General features: G+C 53.5%; 7 protein-coding genes across 7 annotated transcripts; 3 read left to right on the plus strand and 4 right to left on the minus strand.

Annotated features, from left to right (window-relative positions):
- Positions 1-2894: 2894 nt before the first annotated feature.
- Positions 2895-4958, minus strand: PV08_00087 (uncharacterized protein; the record flags this gene model as incomplete). The annotated part of the gene is made up of 1 exon (XM_016374455.1): positions 2895-4958. One exon carries the CDS (start codon positions 4956-4958, stop codon positions 2895-2897), a length of 2064 nt encoding a protein of 687 aa, XP_016239731.1.
- A 365-nt stretch (positions 4959-5323) lies between these two features.
- On the minus strand, positions 5324-7530 carry PV08_00088 (uncharacterized protein; the record flags this gene model as incomplete). The annotated part of the gene is made up of 10 exons (XM_016374456.1): positions 5324-5668; positions 5728-5822; positions 5879-6133; positions 6191-6290; positions 6355-6390; positions 6489-6711; positions 6779-6846; positions 6903-7155; positions 7218-7320; positions 7383-7530. The coding sequence occupies 10 exons, from the start codon at positions 7528-7530 to the stop codon at positions 5324-5326; spliced, it is 1626 nt and encodes a 541-aa protein (XP_016239732.1).
- A 1394-nt stretch (positions 7531-8924) lies between these two features.
- Positions 8925-10092, plus strand: PV08_00089 (uncharacterized protein; the record flags this gene model as incomplete). The annotated part of the gene is made up of 4 exons (XM_016374457.1): positions 8925-9349; positions 9451-9510; positions 9565-9792; positions 9867-10092. 4 exons carry the CDS (start codon positions 8925-8927, stop codon positions 10090-10092), a joined length of 939 nt encoding a protein of 312 aa, XP_016239733.1.
- An 85-nt stretch (positions 10093-10177) lies between these two features.
- On the minus strand, positions 10178-11987 carry PV08_00090 (uncharacterized protein; the record flags this gene model as incomplete). Its single annotated transcript, XM_016374458.1, has 3 exons — positions 10178-11524; positions 11596-11861; positions 11936-11987. 3 exons carry the CDS (start codon positions 11985-11987, stop codon positions 10178-10180), a joined length of 1665 nt encoding a protein of 554 aa, XP_016239734.1.
- A 3670-nt stretch (positions 11988-15657) lies between these two features.
- On the plus strand, positions 15658-17284 carry PV08_00091 (uncharacterized protein; the record flags this gene model as incomplete). Its single annotated transcript, XM_016374459.1, has 2 exons — positions 15658-15742; positions 15861-17284. 2 exons carry the CDS (start codon positions 15658-15660, stop codon positions 17282-17284), a joined length of 1509 nt encoding a protein of 502 aa, XP_016239735.1.
- An 897-nt stretch (positions 17285-18181) lies between these two features.
- On the minus strand, positions 18182-19795 carry PV08_00092 (uncharacterized protein; the record flags this gene model as incomplete). The annotated part of the gene is made up of 4 exons (XM_016374460.1): positions 18182-18205; positions 18273-18844; positions 18896-19541; positions 19613-19795. The coding sequence occupies 4 exons, from the start codon at positions 19793-19795 to the stop codon at positions 18182-18184; spliced, it is 1425 nt and encodes a 474-aa protein (XP_016239736.1).
- Positions 19796-20712: 917 nt separating this feature from the next.
- On the plus strand, positions 20713-22122 carry PV08_00093 (uncharacterized protein; the record flags this gene model as incomplete). The annotated part of the gene is made up of 1 exon (XM_016374461.1): positions 20713-22122. One exon carries the CDS (start codon positions 20713-20715, stop codon positions 22120-22122), a length of 1410 nt encoding a protein of 469 aa, XP_016239737.1.
- Positions 22123-22339: the final 217 nt, after the last annotated feature.

Genomic DNA, 22339 nt, shown 5'->3' on the forward strand with positions numbered 1-22339 from the left:
GGCCTGGGTGCCAGTGGTCTAGTAGGACGAGCAACGCACCAGTGCGAAGACAGAGAGCGACGACGAGAGAGACGAGGTGGAATTAGCGTGTCGCAGATTTGTGTGATGCACGGATGGCAGACGCAGGTACAGAAGAGGCTGCGACTAGTCCAGACCCGGCTAGTTCGCAGCTAATGCAGGACTGCGGCAGATCATCTCATGCAGTCTCTCCATCCTCGTTCTCATTCTTGAATCTTGATCCAGACGTGAACACCGTCCGAGTCGCATGCACCGACCAGGAGTGATCCCAGCGGCCACATCAGAGGCGGCTACCTGCATATGAGGGAAACACAATTCACGGCTTCGAAAAGTGGCTTCCACGGGACTGGCTCTGGGCTCTGGATCCGTGGAACTCGTGCTGTAACACGTATACTCCTGCTCGTCTCCCCCCTCTGGAATCTGGACTGATATGGCATGCGGCTGTTAGTGATACGGAGTTATGCCAGCTAGCATCCTATAATGGGTCTCTCAGAAAATGTTCTCCTAGCTTGCCAACCTGCCATCGCATACGGGCCCTCCATAGTGTACTGACTCTTGGGTAGACTTACAGTCAATGGCCACCGTGGTTTTTTCTGGCTCACGGAGCGTCCAGCAAGATGTGCTTGCTCCTCGAAGTGAGCAGTGGCCGTCTGTGGATGGGCGGAAAGCAGTATGTACAGTATGAACTTGTATCAGACTGTCTCCCTCTCGGAACCCCTTGGTTTTGGGCGAATCTCCCGAGCCGATTGGGCATTGGTGCATTCTAGGTACATACTGGCACCTCATTGTGGGCTGGATGTTTCAAGAGCGGACAAGGCGCTCGGGAAGATCCCTAAAAGGCACGCCAGGCTCCCCCTAGTTAGAAGGTTCAGGTAATGTTAGACTGCCGGCTTTCCAGGTTTTCAGCTGGGATGGCTGTATTGGGGCGCTTGTCAGGGGGCCGTAGGTACATACCTTAGGGAGCTTAGGCGTCAAAGTTTTTAGGCACTCTACAGTGCTGTAAGGCCCAAGGGTCCCTAGACTACTTGCTACAATAGCCTTTCGCGGGCCCTGGGTGCTGGACCCCGGCACCTAAGGGCACCGCTATCAGATTGGCGGCGGGACAGCGGCAGGGGCAGATGCCGAAACGGTGTGGCCCAGTGGCTGAACGCGGACACTAATGGAGCAACACTAGCTTGCCTCATATAGCACTAAGCCCAATCACCAGCTCCCGCTTACTTTGGGCGTCCAGTCTCCCGCATATCGGGCCTGCGACCCCTGAAAAGCCCGAAATTAAATTCCTCCTCGCCCAAGACAGGAAGAAAGTTCAATCAGACTGAGGCAGCTCATCTCGTTCAAATCACCTGGCACGAGTGGGATTGTTTGGACATTTCTCCTCGACGTCATTGGGCCTCGGTTCTGGCTGCCTCTTCTCATCGGGTTACAATGGGAGAATTGTGAGCGTTGGGCAGAATGCTCATCCACTCACTCGTCCCAGTATTCTCTGTAAGCATTGATATTGTACTCCCTCCCTGTGAGGCTGTGAACAGCTCGACCTTGCTGTACGAGGTACTGCTGAGAGGTGCAGAACAGCAGACAACGTCTGATAAGCCGAGTGTAGGGACGCAGGTAGATTGCTCTCACCACTGCCCTTCTCGAGAGACGGACTGATGGATGTCTTCCCTGTTCAGTCTCACTCTCACCCAACCGAGTACATCTTAGCACTCTACAGTACCTACCTAGACGTACCAGTTACAACCATGGCGACATTCTAGGCTCATCTCATTCTTCATTGGCGATCTTCTGCCGTCCCCGGCTCATTCTGTTCCTTCGAATCTCCCGTAGCTCCGGGTGCTGACGTAATGGGCATAAACAAAAACACAACGTCCTCATCGCGTCTTCGACGCGCCTCATGAAGCATTGATCTCAGATCTCAACAGCTCCAATTTCCATATCGCTTCCTTCGTCCACAACCGTGTATCTAGCGTGTCGATGCCTTTGACCCTCACACTGTTCGTACAAGGATCTGGATGGAGAACAAGGACCCGCGCATCTGTCATCCCCATGATCCTTGCGCAATAGCCATACCAAATTGCCCATGTGGTGCTCCGCACGGGGATATATACTTGTACCTTAGATTGTTGTGGTGTCAGCTTCTCTGCTCGGACGTTGTGCAATTTTAACCACAACACACGGACTAGGTAAATTACCAATCTTCATCTCGCAAACCTTATTGCCCATCGAGAGACTCCATGTGTCTGTCGGTGCGATCAAGTCTGGCGGAATTCGCCTAGCACGTTGCCATCGACGTGATCGGCTCTCGGCATGCTCTTGCTAGACATCTGCCATCTGCTGAACTCTGCGTGCAGCGGTAGATGTCACCGCCTCTTTGGCATGTGTCCGTCTGTCTCCTCCCAGTCTGGGGTACTCTCAGATCTCAGAAGTGAGCATTTTATCACACCACCAATGGAGTCTTCCTCGCCGTCAAAAGGGCAATGCAATGGTGACATATCAACGTTGTTCCATCATTCCTCACGCCATTTTCTCAGCGTTCATTACTACTCGTACCTATGCCTTGGTCTTTGGGCGGTCCAGGATGTCCTTGAATCTAAGTAGCGTTGTTTTCCAAGATGGTTGGAGCCGACCAGCGGACGCTATCTAATATAGATAGATGTCACAAGGAAAGCAGCTTGACTCGTCTCTCGGCGCGCATATGAAGTCCGCACAGGTTGTTGAGTCTGGCCACAGGACCCTCGAACTGGCCTGGGAAGTTGACGTCTGCTGCGCCTTCGTGATCATGTCCGATGGTAGGGGGAGCCAGCGTTCACGTGGGCATCACCCATATACCGCAATTGCTTCCACGAAGGACAAATCTTGTTGCAAACTGTATATTAATCTCAAAAATTAGGACTGAGCAAGTCGTATTTCACACACATCTCGACACTATCGGCGCTGGCCTGGAAAAAGCGCCGTGCTTCGAGTCCAACCCATATCTTCAGCAAAGAGAAGTCGCCTTCCTTGAAGCTCTTAAGCACCGCTCCAGGATCCGAGGAACCCAGTTGTCTCAGGATAGGCAATGCGCTCTTGAAAAGATCAAGGTCAGGGTCGAGTGTGCGGCCAATGCCCTCAAGAAGTAGAATCGAGATGACCACATTGACAAAGTCACCTTCCATCCTCACATGGTGTGATCTCACCATGCTCAGGACTTCTGAAAGAACATCGCCAATCTTAATGTGGCCCAGTGCAAAGGTTTGGCCTTTAACTGCTAACACCAGGTGTTGCATTTTGAGGGCAAAAATCTCGCCGTCGATGACGGCGTCGGGTTGCCGACATCGTTCGATCATTAACTTTCCTGCTCGGTAGCCATCAAATTCTGCTATAGCCCGGAAAAGATCAAGGAAGTTGGTCCGATTCTTTGCATTGAGTTCCGTAACGAGACCCGTGTCAATGAAAATCAGTTGTGGTCTGTAGCCTTCTTTATCAATCTCGGCAAGCGCATCCAACCACTCCTGCTTCTTACCCACATGGGGGCGAAGTCGAGAGAGAACTGCTTCGGACTGATCAATCTCCGTCGCTGTCGAGGGCTGGGTTGGATCTTGTCGAGACACATATGGTAACTTGACGTCGGGCTGCGTGGGCTTATAGAAGTTGACCATGATATTGCCCGGATGTAAATCGGCGTGCACAAAGTTGTCTATCAGAAGCATGTGCAAGAACGCGTCGAGGCCTTCATTGGCAATCTCCTGTTGGAACACGCCACCACCAGATTCCAAGAATGCTGCAAGGGGAAGACCTTGGGCGAATTCTTCTACAAGCACATTGCGGGTGGTGAAGTCGGTGTAAGGATGAGGGAACCATGCGGTCGTGCGGTTCTGAAAGTGTTTGCGAAGAATGGTTAGGTTAGCAGCTTCGATCCGGAGATCCAACTGTAATCGCATCATCTCGCCAAAGTTAGCTACCTCGTTTGGCAAATCGAGCCACTCCAGTGTGGGAATGGCATTGATGATGGATGCAAAAACAGCCATAATCTTAAGATCACGCCGCACATTTCTTTCAACCTTAGGATGCAGGACTTTGATGGCGACATATGCCGAGGGTATCCTTTGTGGTGTTGATTTCACAAGGGCGTTGACATTCTTCTTGATTCGATGGCTTAGGCGCACACCATCCTGAAGGTCGAGCTCGTTGTTGTCTACCCTCGCTAGATCGGGTTTCAGTCTGGCCTTGTATACTTGAGCGATAGCGCCGACGCCCAGTGGTTTTTCGTCAAACTCCAGGAAGATCTCATCGAACTTCCTGTCGCCAAATGCAGCGCAAATCGTCTTCTTCGTATGGTGAAGTGAATGAGCTGGAGCATTCGAGTGAAGCGTAGACATGACCTTGCACATCTCGGCAGGGAATATATCGGATCGTGAGGCTGCCCACTGGCCCAGTTTTATGAAGGCCGGCCCTGCTCTCTCCATGGCACTGACCAGAAAACCATACCACCAGATAGTGCCACTTCTTTCGTTGTCGCGATCTTTCCTCCGCCGTCCTACCAACACAATCGGAACAGTGGCTAGGACCGGGACAAACACAATAGCCAGGTAGAAGAAGCGGACGCCAGTAGCAAGTGGTTCGTAGATATATTGGTCCACAAAGTATATTATGCTTTTGTATAACCGTCGTAGACCACGGGCATCCTCGGGCACCTTTTTGCTGATCTCTCGCCGAGACACCTCTAGCATCTGCATCTCACTCGTCTGGTTCTGATCATGATTCTCGCTGATCTCGACAAAGGCCCCCGAGGAAAGACCCGCAGCAGCTGCGAGAAGAGGAGAGACGCGCCTCTGTCTAGGATCTTTTAAATTGTATTTTCGTGTCCATCTGGAGTAGGATTGTTGACGTCGGGGGATCCGGCAAGCGACCTGCACCCAACGTCGTGGGCCAGCGCCGCACCCAAAACGCAGAAAGGGCCGCATCCGGCGGTCAGGGCGACTCTACTGTGGCAGAGAGAAAGGATCGATAGACATACATGAGGTAGGTGTGATCAAAGACGACATGGCAAAGGAAAAGAGAGACCGGACTCAGCGTCATGCATCCGCAGTTGCGACGCGGCGAGAATGACGTCGCGTTGAAGCCGCAGAGAAATTGACACTCACTAACTTAGACCTCATCGGTTCTTACACATGCTGCCATCGACACCCACGCTTATCATCTCTCTTTGTCCCTCGTCGGGGTATTGTATTTTGCTCGCTTGAGCCTGTACCATATCTAGGATCAGCGCTACATGCTATGAGTGCTTGATCTAGGCCTAACAGTCTGGACTCTCCTCCAAATGATGGATTTATTTCCCAAGAGCAGCGGCTCGTAGAGCATCGCTCCCGCTGACAGCCGTTCCATCGATGAACACGACATTATCTGTCAACACAGAGTTGTTCTCCTTGATGTATGTGAAGCGCGCCCTCCAGACCCAATAAATACCAGGAAACAATATTGTTGCACCGACAATCAAACATGACCAGTTCATGTAGTCGATGGTGGCAATCGTCACCGGCACATACAGCGGCGAAAGATACATGGAAATGATGATCAAGGACCAGCAGACACTGATGATGTTGATAGGATAGCCCCATCGGCCAAGGTCGAAGTGCGGCCTATGCGGGAGGATCTTGCGGCCACGGATGAGAACCTGGAAGAGTGAAGCTTCAGCTAAGAGATCGATGGGAGTTAACAAAAAAAGCCACATACCACAATAATTGGTATGACATAACCGAGCTGTAACGTCACTCCTCCACCGGATATGATCGATTCGAATGCAAGATCGCTACCAAGAACGATCAAGCCTGTTGTGAGGCAGCTTAGCACCACATTCGCCGATGATACCAGACGCGGGACTTACCAATGATTAGGTCAATGACCAAGATGGCCACCATCGTTCTCAAAGGGATATGGAATCTTGTGCTCACGTGGGCAAAGTACTCGGAAAAGGGAAGTCCTTTGTCCCTTGCCATACTCCAAGCAAGCCGTGAACCAGCAAGATTGGTGCCGACGATGATGAAGAAGTTCAGACCTATCATGATCAGTGCACAAAAGATCCCACCACCATACACAGAGTTCGTGACATCCATCCACCAGTTCATATACGGCTGAGATGCTAAAGAAGGAATTGTTAGACGGCGATTCAGACATCACACGTTTCACGATGGCATACCTGTCATATAGGACTCCCAGTTTCCAGCAGTCCACATCATGAGAACAGCCGCCAGCCAACTCGTGATGCTACAGAAAATCATTGACCACACCATCACACGCTTGGAACGCAGATTAGCTATTTTCTTCCCCATCCAAATGGAATATGAAAAGGTTTTCACTTACAGGAGCTTCCTTCGAGGCATTCTTCATCTCTTCCACCTAAGGCGCGAATGCATCAGTACATGCGACTCTCGTTCATCAGGTCCCAAGATCCTTGAAGTACTCTCTGTCAGGGAAGGGGGAAGCAAAAAACTTACCAAGTGCATCATCCCATCAGTCCCGTATAGTCCATACATGGGACTGTAAAATGACATGATGAACACCCAGCCCTTGCTAGTGTAGCCTGAGTTGTTTATGAACTTGGTGAAGATGAACGCGGCGTCATGTTTTGGTTTTGCCATGACACCGAAAACAACTGCCCAGGCAAGGCCTCCGAATATCGTCCACCCAGCCCCAAACAAATTCATTGCTGGCAGCCATCTGTTCAGAAGTCAGTCGCGAGTTTCGAGCCTGTTCGGCTTAAAGCTCATGCGTGAGGAGTGATCACCTTTGCTTCAAGTTTATCACTATGGGGCCGATGAGAAAGGCACTATAGATGAGCCAGGTGTGCCAGGGCTACAAGCATCGCGTCAGTAAATGCCGCAGACACTCGGAAGACTGGGTTGACCCACATGCCACTCAAAGTCGGGGTGGGTGACTTCGACGAAAGAGGCGATAATATCAGCGCTGTTGAGCGCACAGCTCGACCCTGTGGATATCTCGCCGACGATGACTGCCCAACCCACGACGTACGACAAGAACGGCCTCATTGGCCCTGTGGCGACGGCTTGGGTGTAGTACTGCTGCCCTCCTGCCGTGGGCCACAGGCTGGCGTATTCGGCAAGGGAGGTCATGAGCAGAGTCTGGCCAACTGCGACAAAGAGACTAGAACAACACGCACGGTTAGGAACGACCCCGAGTACAGTCAGGAAAAGGAGCACACATACGTCCCCCAAAGCAAGCAGAACGGTCCACCGACGTCAAAGATGGTCGAGTACAATACTACCAGGCATGACCAGCTGCACGATATCATGATCTGGTAGGCGCATACTGTACGACACGATCAGCACACTCTCCGTTCTGAGAATGTTGCATATCACACAAGCACTCACATGTCCAGAAATTGTAAACCCGTCGCAGTTCGGGCTTCTTGCCCATGCTCATGAGAAGGGCATCATCGCTGTTAAAGGATTTGGCTTCTTCGGCAGAAAGCGTCTGGTCCAAGTCTCGCGACCCGATCTCCACACCTTCTTCTTTCATTGTGTTCGTGCTGTGGTGGTCCGGCCTGGTGAGGGCGAGTTGGAACCGGCGACAAAGAACACGCTCACACCAAGTGGTGAGATTCGAATGATGGGTGCACCCGAAGTCTGCGCTCTTCTGGCACAGGTGAAGTCGCGGATACCGAAACAACAAGAGTGCTTGCTGTATGGAGGCGCCGTTGTCATATAAGAAAGGTATATGCCAGTATGGACCATTCACTCTTTCACTGGCCCAGCTCCGGCTGGTTGCATCCTTGCTTGATAACTTTTGTTGATTGAACAGCGCTGGGCAGGGATCGACGGCTGCTTATCTTTGCCGCTAGGTACAAGTTTCCTCTTTCTGGGCTTGATGGCGTCTACTAAAAGTCGACTGCTACGCGTAGTCTACCGCGCTCACGTGCATAAGGTATGTACTGTATGTGTGTACTTGTTCAGGTCCGGTACATAGCTACAGGGGTTTCGCACCAGAAGCTACGTGGTAGCGGTTAGGTGACCGCGAGGCCCTTCACGGAAGGGACCGGTGGCGCTTTTTCCTTCTGATGAATTTTGTGCACTCGGTATTGAGGACGGTTGGGGGTCGACGATTGGCGAAGGTGATGGTGGTCAGTGACTTGGCTATTCCGAATGAGGCGGGTCGATGGAGAATCGAGATAAAGATCAATCCCACCTCGTACTTTTTCGCCTTTACGGTTCTTTTATCACGGCTATCACGGACTTCTTACTCAGGTTGCGGAGAACCTAGATCAATTTATTCCCTGATTCAGGATCTCGACGACAATCAACGATAAAAGCTCTCCCAGAGAGAACCTTGGCTAGGTTCTGGCAAGGGAACAGCATTCCCGGATACGAGGACGACGCGCCTCCCTCGTATCGTCCTCACTCTATCTCTCCAAGGACCAGCCGCAACGAGTATTCTATTCCCATGATTCACAGCGTTGGGCCGCCACGTCGTCAGCGGATGACTCAAAGTGCGCGCTGATCCGAATCAGAGTGCCAGGAATTGGCCGTTGACGCTTGATATTCTGGGGTATTCGCCGAGAGGTCCTGGCAGATCCTCTTTAGCTCGTACCCAACGGCGCAATCTCTCTTCCCGTCCCGACGTCCGTTACATCCAACCCAGCACTCCGCTCGTAATTCAAGCCTACATAGGCAGTTGGTCAGAGAAGTCTGTTCAAACGTCGGATTCAGCTGGACGATATATATATATATAGCGGGCTCCAGTCTAACCTTACCTCACTGTTCAACTTCATGATCTCACTTGCTTTCACTCAGTTGCCTTGGAAGTCTGCTCGAATACCACCGTCAAGGGTATCTTCTGCGATCTCCCATTTCTATTCTGCCCAGAGACACAACAGAGCATTCACAACAACAGGTAGGCCACTTCGACGTCCAGCCATGTCTCCCATCGCCGTGGAAGACATCGTCGATGCTCCGGTCTATTCGAAGAAGGGGTCGTCGTCGACCAAGCCCACAATCGCTCGGTTTGACGCAAATGACCCTTCGACAACCACCGACCTTTTGATTTCCATCCTGGAGAGGGATGGCGGCGTCATTGTGGAGAACATCATATCCAAGGAACTCGCCGCTCGAATCAAGGCCGAGCTCAAGCCATTCTTCGACACCGACAAGAAGGATAACAGTGGCTTCTTTCCCGAGACGACGCAACGGGCAACGGGCCTTCTAGGCCGATCGGATGCGTGTGTCGAACTGGCGACGAACAAAACCTACATCGACGTGGCTAACAAGATGCTGTCCTCGACATACACATACTGGTCCGGTCAAAAGCAGGAGACTGTAACGTCAAAACCCGTCATATCCTCGTGAGTGTTTCTTGTCTCTTATTCTTTTTCTTCCGCGTGGCATCTCTGGCGTCATCACAACTTTTCATGCATTATGCATTCTGACGCTGACCCGTCAAAAGGACCGTGGCGTTCCGAGTGAATCCTGGAGGTAGACAGCAGGTATTGCATCGTGACGACAGGTAATTTCTCCACTTCCCCAATGCAAACCACAATGTATGCTCACTATCCCCCAGCGACTATCATACGCGAAACGTGGACATGCCGATGATGCTGGGGTGTGTAACGGCCATATCCAAGACCACCAAGGAGAATGGAGCGACTATCTGCATCCCCGGTTCGCACCTCTGGGGACCTGATCGTTGTCCCTATGACGAAGAAGCCGTTGCAGCTGAATTGGAGCCGGGTGACGCGCTGATATTCGTTGGCAACTTGTACCATGCTGGTGGCGGGAACACCACCACGTGAGCCCTCCCTTCGAGTGGCCGCCAGACCACTTTTGAACACTGCATTGGGGAGTATTCTGACGTTTTGACAGAGACCAATACCGAGAGACGGTTGGAATATTCCTTTGCAAGCCATATTACCGACAGGCAGAGAATCAATATCTCATGGTCCCGCCTGAGATGGCAAAGAGGCTGTCACCGCAAGCACAGCGGCTTTTGGGTTACGGCATCTCTCTGCCTTCACTGGGCTTCATGGAATATCAGGATCCAATGCGGGTCCTGTTCGGTGTCGAGGATGAAGAAACTGTGAACATGTAAGTAAGGCTGAGCATGATGGAGCTTCATTGGGGCCGTTCTGTATCATGGCGGATGGCGGAACTTTCAACTCCGGCGTCTTTTGTATTCATATCACCAGGAAATCCAGGCCTTGGCGAGATTCATGTCGAGCAAAGTCCAGCCATAGAGGGATCGCGTAAGGATCCGTGGTCCAAAATCTTCGCAAGAAGTCTAGTGCTGGAACGCAGTTGGAAAATGCGGTCGACTGCATCGCGTTTAGAAAGCCGTCTTGTGCGAAACTCTGTCTCTCGATGTTGCCCCTACTCTCTGTTCCTACAAGGAAGTATGGCCAAACCAGATCGTGCTGCAAAGCCCTCATGTGTTTTATGTGGCGGATGCCCGAGATGATGGTCTCTACGCAGATGCTCCGTGCAGAGGCAGATTCTTCAGGGTCGATCAAAGCCTGGTAACTGTAGAGGAGGCCTGCTTGTTCGTAGACGTTAAGCAGCATCACGAGGTCGCTTTCCAGACCGTGCCACTCGGGGTGGTTGTGTTTGCTGAGGAAGAATGAGGAATTTGTGGCCTTTTTGAACGCTTGATGCAGCGTGTGCATGCTCGCGTCGTGCAGCTGATATTCGTGCACAGGTAAATTGGCGTGTCGCCGTCGCTCGATTATCGTCACCTCCTGTATGAGCTGCAGCCAGCGCAGAAAGGGATCGTCGGCATTCACTACGGCGCTGGTTATCTGGGCTTCGTCGCGGAAGGTGGTGGAGGATCCAAACACCTCGTACACAAAGGCTTCTTTGATGAGGAAGTCGAACCGAGGGTCGAAATTTGGCGGGGGGTGATGCGAGGACGTCCAGAGTCGCGTGATGGTCCTCGCCGCTTTCCAGTGAATCCTCCATACCGCGGAATCGCATCGGATCATTTCAAGGTTGCAGAGCACCAGGATGGTCGCGAGCATGGCACACGCGGGGCCGCTGCGAACGGTCGTTTGCTCTTCAGACAGCTCGGTCCGAAGGCTCCGTGCGAGCAAACGCAGGCTACGGTCTCGAAAATAGGCGGCCAAGGGGCCGGTCTTGGTGGCATAAGTCGAGCCCATGGTCGACGAGTAGTGCTCTGCCGAGAGGGCAAGGATCGCTAGAAGGAGGGACTCGCATTCAAGGGCCAGAGGTAACATGATAGTACGCCATGCGTTCTCTGGCCCATCCAACCACGGCATCACGGTGGTCACGACGTGATCGTAGTAGTGGACCAGGTCATAGACAACCTGGGTCTGGAGGTAGCCTGGAATGTGATAAGAGCTCAAGTCCAGGCCCAACGCAAACGGGTTGCAGTTACGGGATCGATCGTAGATGGGCTGAAATGCACTTTGCAAGTCATCCGGTACTGGGATGGCCACTTCGGGCGGCGAGGTTGACGAGTCTCCTTCTCTGTCGTCCAGCAAGTCTCTCGAACCCGAAGCGGCATATGTCTACTGGTGGGTCAGCTCTCACGGTTCCCAAGGTCCGTCCGTTGGCGCCGTATGTCTTTGGGCACACATACCTCCTGTCTCGAAGCGACGGCGTCTGACCTGCTCTCGGCCGTCGGGGACACCAACGCGCGCTCCTCGACAGCTCGGTTTGGATATGGAGGTGCCGACTCCAAGATGGGAAGCGTCTTTCCCGTCAGTCTCCCTCGGCTTGCAACCCCTTGACCCCATTGAATTCGAAGCCCGTATCCCGGGCACTCGAGACCTTTGAGCCCACATTTCCGGCAGCCAGGAAGGCTACGGTCGCACCTGACCCTTCTTCGATTGCATGTCCTACAGTCTGGCGGAGCCGTCAGCGTCCAGCCTCGCGTGGCCGAGCGTCTCGGGTCACTCGGAGGGATAGACGATACGCACCTTTGGCCGCCCGGGGCTCGTTCGGATCAAGGGACGACAGACGAAGGCTCATGGTCCCGGGCTACGTGCAGTACGAGGAACCGAATGTGACGGAAGAGCTGCACTTGCTTTGGAGTTTGCATCTGGTACGCCCTTGTGCGACGGTCTTATCTACAGAGCGTGACGTGGAAAGCCGAGTCCTGAGATGGCTCGAGGTCAATCAGGCACAAAGTCGACCTTGGCGCGAGACTTCTCCGATACGTATGAAGTGTTGCATAGCGCCAGGCTGTCTTCGCGATCGTGCCAACAGTAGGGACCGTGGGAGTGAGCTAATCATGTAGGGACGTTTTGGGAACGCCTTCAATGCCCGTTGAGGACCACTGTCGGTTGCAATAGCTCTGATGCTCAGATGTGCTGCCAGCCGCGGGTCAACCTGTCGTTTGAAGCAAAGTTTTGTCTGCAAGGTTTTTCCTAGCTTCAACACCAGCGCAACTAATTCCCGCACGGGGCCTCCAATCGTGGGAAAAGCAATAACTCGCCTCGATATTCAAAGCGGTGCAAAAGGTCCGAGTCCTCGTATAGGTACGTAATTAACAGTTTAACAGCGCCGGTGCATCTTTTCGACGTGCAAAATCTATCAGCCACCTCCACGGCAGCCCGCGCCTCAAGTGCCTCGACCATGTCTAGAAAGTTTGCAGTCCAGCCGAATCATCATTATTCATTCCACTCGACACAAAACATCCCCCGATCAGTGGTGGCCTCTTGCGGACGATGACTCTCGGACAAACCGCTATCGCGAGGTTGCGATCGGGTCGACCCTATCGACTCGGGATCGACTGAATTGCGGTCCTGGCGAGAGTCTCGGCCTTTATGGACTCCCCTACCCAGGCATGGCGCCGGCAGCATCGGATGGGGCAAACGGTCAGTCCAGGAGCCATTGGAACGTTCGAAGACGACAGCCCATGGCCGCAGTTACAAATTCCTATATTAGTATTACCTTGACAGAAGCATGCCGATATGCTTCAGCAATCAGTGGGCGCATCACACTCTACCCAGGACCCCCCAACCGTTGCCCGAAAACTGCATCGCTCTTGTGATGGATCTCTGTAGACTGTCAGTTGTCCCGTCGCAACGGCTCGGCCAGCCTGGCACTCCAATCACGGCACGAATCCTGTCACAACGCACGGTTTTCGTCGTCTATCGGCCGCTGGCGAACAGGTCTCGTCTACCGCAAATGAGTTCCATGATGGGGTCCTCAAAAAAGATATCAGCGGCCTAGGCTGCATCGAGGTTGTGCATCGCAAACAGCGCCACACCAACCTAGTCCGGGCATCTGGGACGCATAAGGCACGAACTGGTAACTTTGGGGGAAGGCCACACGTATTCCAATTGGATCACTGCTCGCATGCTATTTCCGCCTTCAAATGAATTCGTGCTCACGGGTGCCACTAGCTCTGGCAACGCCAAATGACAGGCGCAAGCCCCAATTGAACATGCCCGCTGGAACTTGATCGACTCCTGGTTAACCGAACTCCTCTTTTTCCTTGCTGGTTGCCGAGTCGAAGACTTCCGTTATCTTGGCTGTTTCTTGCGCGATCTTTGTATGGATCAGGCATATCGTTAAAACCCGAGGGCCTACCGCGCTGGGCGCTGTTGGCCGTTCTCCTTCCGGCAGGGCGGGCTCGATTGCTATAACTGTCGGCACCAGAGCAAGTATTACCGCATCTTCCATGAATGAGACGTCCGTTTCCCAGCTTGACCAAGATGCTCCTGCAGACATCGGCTCCGAGACTCGCAGAGTTTTGAGGCAAGCTTTCGAGAAAGACATCCCCCCTGTCCAATATTCGTGGCGCACGTCAATGCTCCCAGTTGTCAGGGCTGATCGTCGCGCAGGGGCCCTCGACGAGAGTCCACGTAAGAGTAGAAGCCGATGACCCGAAGCTGGCATTCTGTACGATGGCCAGGAGCGGGATCGTTTTTACTTTCGGTACATACCAAACCAACAACGGCTTTGCATAGAAGGCAAGATAGCGGAAGAGCAGTTTTCTGATCTCCCCGTCCTGCCTTTCTAGGTGTATACTTTGTCAACTAGTGGAGCTATCCACTGTGTAGCGTATGTTAAAAGTCGTGATGCTTCTGGTCTATGTCGAAGTTTTAGGCCCAGGCTTTGAAGCATGATCATTGAGCTTTCATTTTAGCGAGGAACCCTAACTCGCTATTCACTGATTTCAGGCCTGCTATCAGCGATCTACGATTATGTGCCACTCGACGATCGACATATAATATTCAGTTGGTCTCGGGAAATTTCGTGGCGCACGCTCTACGGCGAGAGGTTGCACCGCAGTGTAGCCACGTTGAGGCATGCATGCAGGATGTCTTGCTTCAAAAAGTCGCGTCTGCTGTCCGACCGGTGCAGATTTGATTGTCGGGGGTACTGGGCGTTGCTGTGCACACTGCTCTCTGCGTTTAACTTAGGTTCTTGTTGACGTACCGCTGCTAAGACGAGTCGATTCTGTAGGTTCTGATTTAGGTCCAGGCTGCCTCACTCGGCGTTCCTGACAGGTGGGACTCTTTGGATAGTCTTTCAACCCATTCTCGTACTGCTTGATCCGGGGTCGCACCCGGGTGCCAATGAATCCGACACTGCTTACTGATGCTGACAGCTCGCGTTGGGTTTCCCTTGAAAGAGCCACCTTTGAGCAAAGTCATTTGATTCTGTGAGGTATATTGCCGTTAAACCTCGCGTGTGATAAGAATGTGGCACGAGCACATTTTGAACGTGTTTTAGTCAGTGGGACAGTCAGTAGGCGGAAACTTTGGGATATTGATACTGTGCACTGATCATCAGCAGAACTTTATAGGGCAGTAAGAGTTCATTAAAGCGGGCTCCTTATTATTTATTATCGAGCAATCCAGCAATCCAAGCTCAATGAATCAAAAATGATGACGAAATGCCTTTGTGCTGGAGGAAATGATCCTCGGGGGAAGTCAAGTCAGGCTCTGCCAGACAACGAATGGGAGATGACATTCAAAAGCTCGACGCCACTGGCACAAAGAGAAGACGCTCAACAACGACTTGACAGCCACATCATTGGTGATAACCTCGAACACAGTTGTAGCTGTAGCCCGACTTGTGTCAAAGCTGTGAGAGAATCATCTGGCTCGTTGTCCCGCCCTCAAACGCCCGATATAGAGGCAGCCAACCCCTCGGCAGTCTACTGCATGCTTCAAACGGTCGGATGATTTCGCCAAACTATCTGGCCCTTGGATTGGCGAACTCGTAAGATATCCATAACTTTGCTGTGTTGTGGGCACCTGGTGAAGCCCCCTGACAGAGTTGGTTCGATGTTCCAGCGAGAGGCTCATTGCTCTGATGGCCATTTCCGCGGCCGGTATGCGGTGTGTCAATAAACGTAGATTTGGATTTGTATCCACGCTCGCACATATTTGGGCCTGTACTTACCGTATCTCAAGCCCATCCAAGGCCTCAAATGAAGCCCCCTTGAAAAAGGATGGCATCTCAACATCCTCAAGGGTTGATGAATTGCTCAGCCTTGCGGTATCCGTCGCCTGGTTAATATGTAGCATAAAAAAAAGTCCCTCCGGCCGATGTTCGGCTAAACTGGCGATGCCGATAGTCGTATTTTCCACATCAACCACAAGTCAAGATCCAGATCCAACGACAAGATTTCAGAAAGCATCGTGCTTGCGACGCTTCGTCGCATCATCGTAGCTTCTTCCATATGGCTTCTCTCTTCACTGCTCGGCGGAAACCCAAGCGCATTGTGCGTGACGAGCCCGAGGCGCAGGCAGACGACGTTGAAGAAGGTATGTCCCAATGTCCAGATCTGCTGTTGGGTTTTTACAAGCACCGCTCTGACTTCTTCCTGTTTCTCTTCCGCAAGTCTAGCATGAACCAAACACACTGATGCAAATTTTGTGGCAGACACTGGCCCCGTCGTGCGGCGGCCGACAGGCAATGCGCCACGAACAAAGTCCAAGCTGCGCATGTCCTTCAACCCGGGCGGAGAAGAAGACGAAGCCTCCCAGAGGGGAACCACAGCAACAGGCGGCGGCGGCGGCAGCAGCGGTGGTGACGAGGCTGCTCGCTCTACCAGACCACCCAGGCTAGGTCTGTCCAGCGCGGCACATTCTCTCCTCCTCAATCGAAGCGAAGGTCAAGACCGCCATGACGACAGAGCGCGTAACTTGAAGGAGGGGGACAGCAACAGCAGCAGGCCGACGTACAGCAAAGCCTATCTCGACGAACTACGCAACTCTACGCCTTCGACGCCCCGCGATCTCTCTTCTGCCCGCGCGAGCCCATCTCTAGACTTGGTCGACCCGTCTGCCTCAAACACAGCAGCGGCGCTAGACCTCGAATCCAAATTCGGCAAGACTACCCTCCTCTCGTCCTCCTCGTCTTACATCCCTTCTGCCGCTGAGATTCGTGAGAAGAAAGAACGTCGCGCGCGGCTGGCGAAAGAACAAGCAGCCAATGCGGGCTCGGGCGACAATGCGGGTACAGGTGCGGCGGGTGCAGACTTTATATCGCTGGAAGACTACGACTCAGACGGGGAATTCAAGCCCCGTCGCATGCAGGTGGGCATGTACTCTGCGGCGGCGGCGGCGCGGGAGAAAGACACGCGGCTCGTCCACGACGACGAAGACATGGCAGAGGGCTTTGACGAGTTCGTCGACGACCCGGGTCGCGTGACGTTGTCGCGAAAGGGCCAGCGCGAGCAGACGCTGCGGGAGCGCGAGGCCATGCGTGCGCTCATTGACGAGGCCGAGGGTGCGTCGGACGACGATTCAGCAGCGGGAGGAGGAGAAGAAGCAGGGGGACAAGACCTGTCGGACTCGGACTCGGACTACGAGAGACACGCGCACTACGAGACGGCGCAGACGCACCGCGGCATGGACGGCCTGGGCGCCGCGCACGCCGCGCACACGAGGCAGGCGAACCGCCCCCGACAGCCGCGCGACACGACGGCCATCCCGAAGCTGAGCGCCGGCCTCGCGAGGCTGAGGGACATGGTGTCGCGCCTCGAGTTCGAGACGGCCCGCATCCACAAGCGCCGCGCCGACATTGCGCGGGAAAGGTCCGAGATCAAGCTGAGCCAGGACCACATCCAGACCAGTCTCGAGGAAGCCGGCAAGGAGCTCGAACGGGTGACCAGGGAACATCTAGGTTCTGGCCCTGGCCCTGGTTCTGGTCCTGGTACTGGTCATGCCCAAGGTCCGGATCGTGCTCAACAAACCACGACTGCCTCTACTGATACCACTACTGCTGCTGCTGCTGCTACTCACAACGGGTCTTTGTCGACCGCAGAGAGGGGCCTGGAGACTTTGGGAGGAAGTGCTGGATAGCTCGTAGCGAGCCCAGTGAGCCCCCTGCTCACTCTCTCACACGCATCACAAACAGGAACGATCCAACCCAACTAAGTACCTGTCCAGTAACGAGTCCACGATTACAATTAATGCAGAAACCTGTACGCAAGAAAAACCTTTTAAAGCTTTTTTTCAATATGTGTCTGTCTACTCCTCAGCCCCGACGTACTAAGATCTGCGTCAAGCCCTTTCTCAATCTGCTCTTCTTTCTTGGTCGCTTCTTCAATCCAGCTATTATTCTACGGCTGGAAGCTGCGAGCTGTGCCGAGTCGTCGATGCAGCGGCTGTCCGGAATGCACTCCTCGCTGCCACTCCAAGCTAGAGTTTGTAACAGGAGAACAAAGGTCCTGAGAGGCCCCCAAGATTGACATTGGTCCATTGGGCCAGTTCAGTCCCGTCCCGTCCAGTCCTGTCTGTTCATAGAGCGTCGGACGTGAGAGCATTTGATGCCTTGATTCCAGCTACCGTCTGTATCGTCGTCTAAGCTGACATTCAAGCAACGCAACAAGTCGATGGTAAAAATCCAAGAAGGACCGGCCTTTGTATGGCATTCAATCGGTCGGTGAGCAATCGGGCTTGCAACTCCTTTCCCGATCTCTTCGTCACCAATGTTCTCGCAGTAAACAAATGTGGGCGACACCTTCTTCACCATCGGGAAGATATCGACACTCTAAAAGTTTCCATCGTCTTTGCGCCTGACGAATCCGTTAGCCACACACTGCATCATGGAGGCAGCGGCAGAGCTACGACAGCCTTGCACCCATGTAAAGCTGAACAAAAAGAGGCCTCCAGTACGCTGTCAAGAATGCAAGGAACCCCGGGGCTAGTGTTGGAGGATCCTGCAACGCAGATCTTTCGCGGGTCGTTTACCTGGGACTACAGCGCTGAGAAGACAAACAACTAGAGAATACTTGTCAGTCGAGATGTTCAGGAAAGAGTCACGACAGCGCATAATGCCAAAACTTACATTGTTTGTGGCAGCAATGGCAATACTATCCTCAAATGGATGCCAGCTCATGTGCAGGATCTTTTTGTTGAAGTCAATCTGATCGGCATCGGTTTCCTTGCGCATTCTGCTGCCTGTTCCAGCTGCTGGGCTGCCAGCTCTGGACGATCCTTTCTTGTTGCCATTCGCTGACGAATTGATGGGCGTTGGCACTCCCACCTTCTTAGCCTTGAAAGCAGATTTATCTGCCTGCAGGACCACCTCCGTCTCTTGCTCAGGATCAGACGGGTAGATCATGAAATTGTTGTTGTAGCTTCCAGTCATTACATTGCTGCCATCGCCGCTGAATACCACTTCGAATTTGTCAAAGATGCTGTCATTTTCATAGGTATCACACAGGCGTGGTCTGAGATGTTCGTGAATCGGTATCGTCTTGACAGGTTGTCTTTCCATGTTTACGTCCCAAATCTTGACAGTCAAATAGTCCCTTGAAAGAATGTATCTGCCATCATGTGAGAAGCGGACATCGGAAATTGAGGAGATGATCTCGGAAAAGAAGGATCGGGATGAGGGGTCTTCTTCCTGCTCGAATTCTACATGCACAGTCAGTTACCAGCAGTTCACAAGGCAAGGGAGAATCTTACGCTTCGCGTGTTGATCACAAAGTGCGCTTTCACGCATATCGGCCAGTTTGATCGTGCCCTTGGAGCTGGCATACATGAACCAGTTGCAGCTTATCGGATGAAACTCTGCCGCGGTGATGACTTCTGTGAGCTCCTCCATGTTAGCAGGCTTGATGTCGACGATGTTAAAGCTTTGGTCTTGGATGTTGAGGTTCCACAGGTTGATGCGGAGGTCGTCACTGCTGATGAAGGTCTCTCCATCACTATTGACGGAGATGCTATTGATGTGATATGCATGGGCGTTGGCATAAGTCCGTCGAGGGACAGCGGCTACGACGGTGTCGTGATGGGTCAACCTAGGGAGTTTCAACTGCGAAGCGTCCTTGAAGTGAGTGTGAGTAGGGCGAGGGGGACCACCACCTCCCACTCCCCCAGGGGTCAGGTCTGTTGAAAGGTTGTTCTCTGCCACCACCTTCAAGGATTTTTCAAACACCTTCCACAGCTTGATGGTTTTGTCATTGGTGGAAAGGAGGTAGTGTGAGGCATTTTGACGCTTGCACCACTTAATCTTGTTGATCTTCTCCTCTATCTCGAGGGATTTGAGATAATCAAACTCCGGTTCGTGCGACTGGAATTCGGTGTGGAATTTGTACTCGCATGTCTTTTTCTTCACGGATGTCAGTCCTGGACGTACAGGGGGGGACTGATGAGGGTGGGGTTCTCTCTACGAGGACTTACTGTCTCGTTCCGTTCAAACAACACGACGCGACCACCCTTGTCGCCAGTGGCCAGATAGTTTCCTGTGTGATCAAACTCGACTGTGGAAATGATGTCGGCCTCTGTGATATCTTCGACATCCCCCTTGTCGCCGAAACATTGTGTGAACTTCCACGTGGGAGTTCCGTGTTCAGTTTCCACCATCTTTCATTAGTCTTTGTCGCACGCAAAGGTGCCTGCCGTTTCTTCAAGGGCACCCAGATCTGACTCAAATATCCCGTTTACCGTAACGGTGGCATGAAGCAACTGCGCCGATGGAGTGGGAAGGCCTGTGGGGGGGCTGGGAAGTGCACGAGCGATGTGTGGTGACGAAAGTGGTGAGGTGAATTGATGGTCGGGGTGTTCGTCGCGGCTTTGTCAGCGATTGCGTTCAGGCAACAAAGCTGTGGCGGAGAGATTGGGAGAATAAGAGGCAACAGAAGGCCGTGCCGAGCGGACGAAGAATGCGGAAGCGATGAAGGATATGGGATGTCAGCAAGGGAGGGATGAAGTGAGGTAGTTGTGAGGAACAGCAAAGTCATGCCAGATACAGACAGACAGGGCGAAGCGCACCGCTAGTGAGGCTTGCAGCAGCAAACCGCAGCCGCAGCCGCCGGAGCTGTAGGCCTGGACAGGCGCCCGCGGCTGCGTGCGCGCGACTGCGTTCCGGGCGCCAGTTCAGTGATTCATGCCTGAAGGCTCATGACATAGTTGCCAAGCGCCGCCTGACTAAGCCGGTGGTCTTGGCGGACCGCATACTTGTGGCCAGCCTTGTCCGCTGCACGAATCTCTCAGCCTTGCAGACCTCGGAACTACTCGTTACAGTCCCTTTCGCCCATGTCACTCTGTCTACCTACTGGCTTTTGTTATGTACCTACTACATCTCGCTCCCTGGACCACCTATCCACAAACATCACCATGAGCGTTGAAGCAAACAGCCCAAATTTTGATTGAGCCAGCCGCCTGCACCGCAATACTACACGGAGTACAAAAATCGTCCCTTTCAAAGTCCTTCTCGGACAAGCGGACGATACTTAAAAGTACTTGGACCTGCGGAGCTCAGCCCTTGGGCGTTGTTCACCATGAGCAAAGCAGCGCCACGACCGGGGGATATCTATTCGCCGACGTTGAGATTTATACAGTCGGCCAAAATGAGGCCCAAGACCGGCCGACTACAATCTCTCATCGACAGACGGTCGACCAAGAAAGTCAGGTTCGCTCAGATAGACGCGGCGGCAACGACGCCGCAAAAGCACCATGTCCTATCCCAAGCCGCCAGGCTCGAGGGCGAGCGACGCACGTCCAAATACTCTCCGATCGTGGTTCGCGATGCGTGCCAGTGCGAACAATGCGTCGACCCGTCCGACAGACAACGCAACTTTTCGTATTCCGACATCCCCCGCACCATCGGGTTCGACCAGGTCTCTTACGACGAAGAGGCCAAAGAAGTCCGAATCAGCTGGTCCAACGACATCCCGACGTCGGCCAAAGCGGCACCACACCAGAGCGTCTTCAGCAGGGACGTCATTTCGAGGCTGAACCGGAAGTTCCGCAATCCGCACTGGGACCTGTACCAGCGGCCGTTGAAGCTATGGGGCCGCGACACGTTCAAGCAAGGCACGTCCCGCGTCGACTTCAACGACTACATGAACAACGAAGCCTCGTTCGCGGAGGCCGTGCACCTCCTATGGCGCGACGGGCTCCTGTTCATCGACGGCGTGCCCGAGTCCGAAGCGTCGGTCTCGCAGATCGTCAACCGGATCGGACCCTTGCAGCAGACCTTCTACGGCCCGACGTGGGATGTGCGATCTGTGCCCAACGCGAAGAACGTCGCCTACACGTCCAAGTACCTCGGCTTCCACATGGACCTGCTGTACATGCGCGACCCTCCGGGGTTCCAGTTCCTCCACTGCGTCCACAACAGCGCGGCGGGCGGCGAGTCGCGCTTCGCCGACACGTTCCAGGCGCTCGACCAGGTCTTCCAGAAGCACCCCATGTACTACGCCGTGCTGCGCGACGGCCTCGTGCGCTACGAGTACGACAACGACGGCTTCTTCTACTCGGACGCCAAGCCGACCGTCCAGCTGAACGACGCGCTCAACGTGCCCCCGCGGCCCGTGCTCAACTCGACGAGCACCGAGATCAGCAACATCGCCCACTGCTTCTGGTCGCCGCCGTTCGTGGGCAGCGTCCCCTCGCGCCTGCCTCCGGACGAGCTGGTCAAGTTCGTCAGCGCGAGCAAGGTGTTTTCCCAGCACCTCGAGATGCCCGAGAACGTCGTCGAGGAGAAGATGGACAGCGGCACCTGTGTCATCTTCGACAACCTGCGCATCGTGCATGCTCGGAACGCCTTCGACAAGAACTCGGGCAAGAGGTGGTTGAGAGGCGCGTACCTCAACCGTCAGGACTTTGTGAGCAAAGCTGCCTCGGTCATGGCCGATATGCCCGAGGTCGATATTTCTCCAGACCCCATTGATGGACCGACGGACTGACTGATTGATTCATCTATTGATGGATCGGCGGTGGCCAACTTGCCCCCACCGATGCTTTGCTCGCATTGCTTTTTGGCCTTTTCCGAGTACATGTTTTGAATAAGCAATGACATTTTAGATGTACTTTGATCTGCCGCTCTTTCCCCCCTCCTGCTCCTGTTCCAACTCCAGCATTTGGTTTCTTGCTGCGCTCGGTAAACCCTCCCCCCCCCCCCCC

The sequence above is a fragment of the Exophiala spinifera genome (assembly GCF_000836115.1).
Source record: "Exophiala spinifera strain CBS 89968 unplaced genomic scaffold supercont1.1, whole genome shotgun sequence".
Lineage (NCBI taxonomy): Eukaryota > Fungi > Ascomycota > Eurotiomycetes > Chaetothyriales > Herpotrichiellaceae > Exophiala > Exophiala spinifera.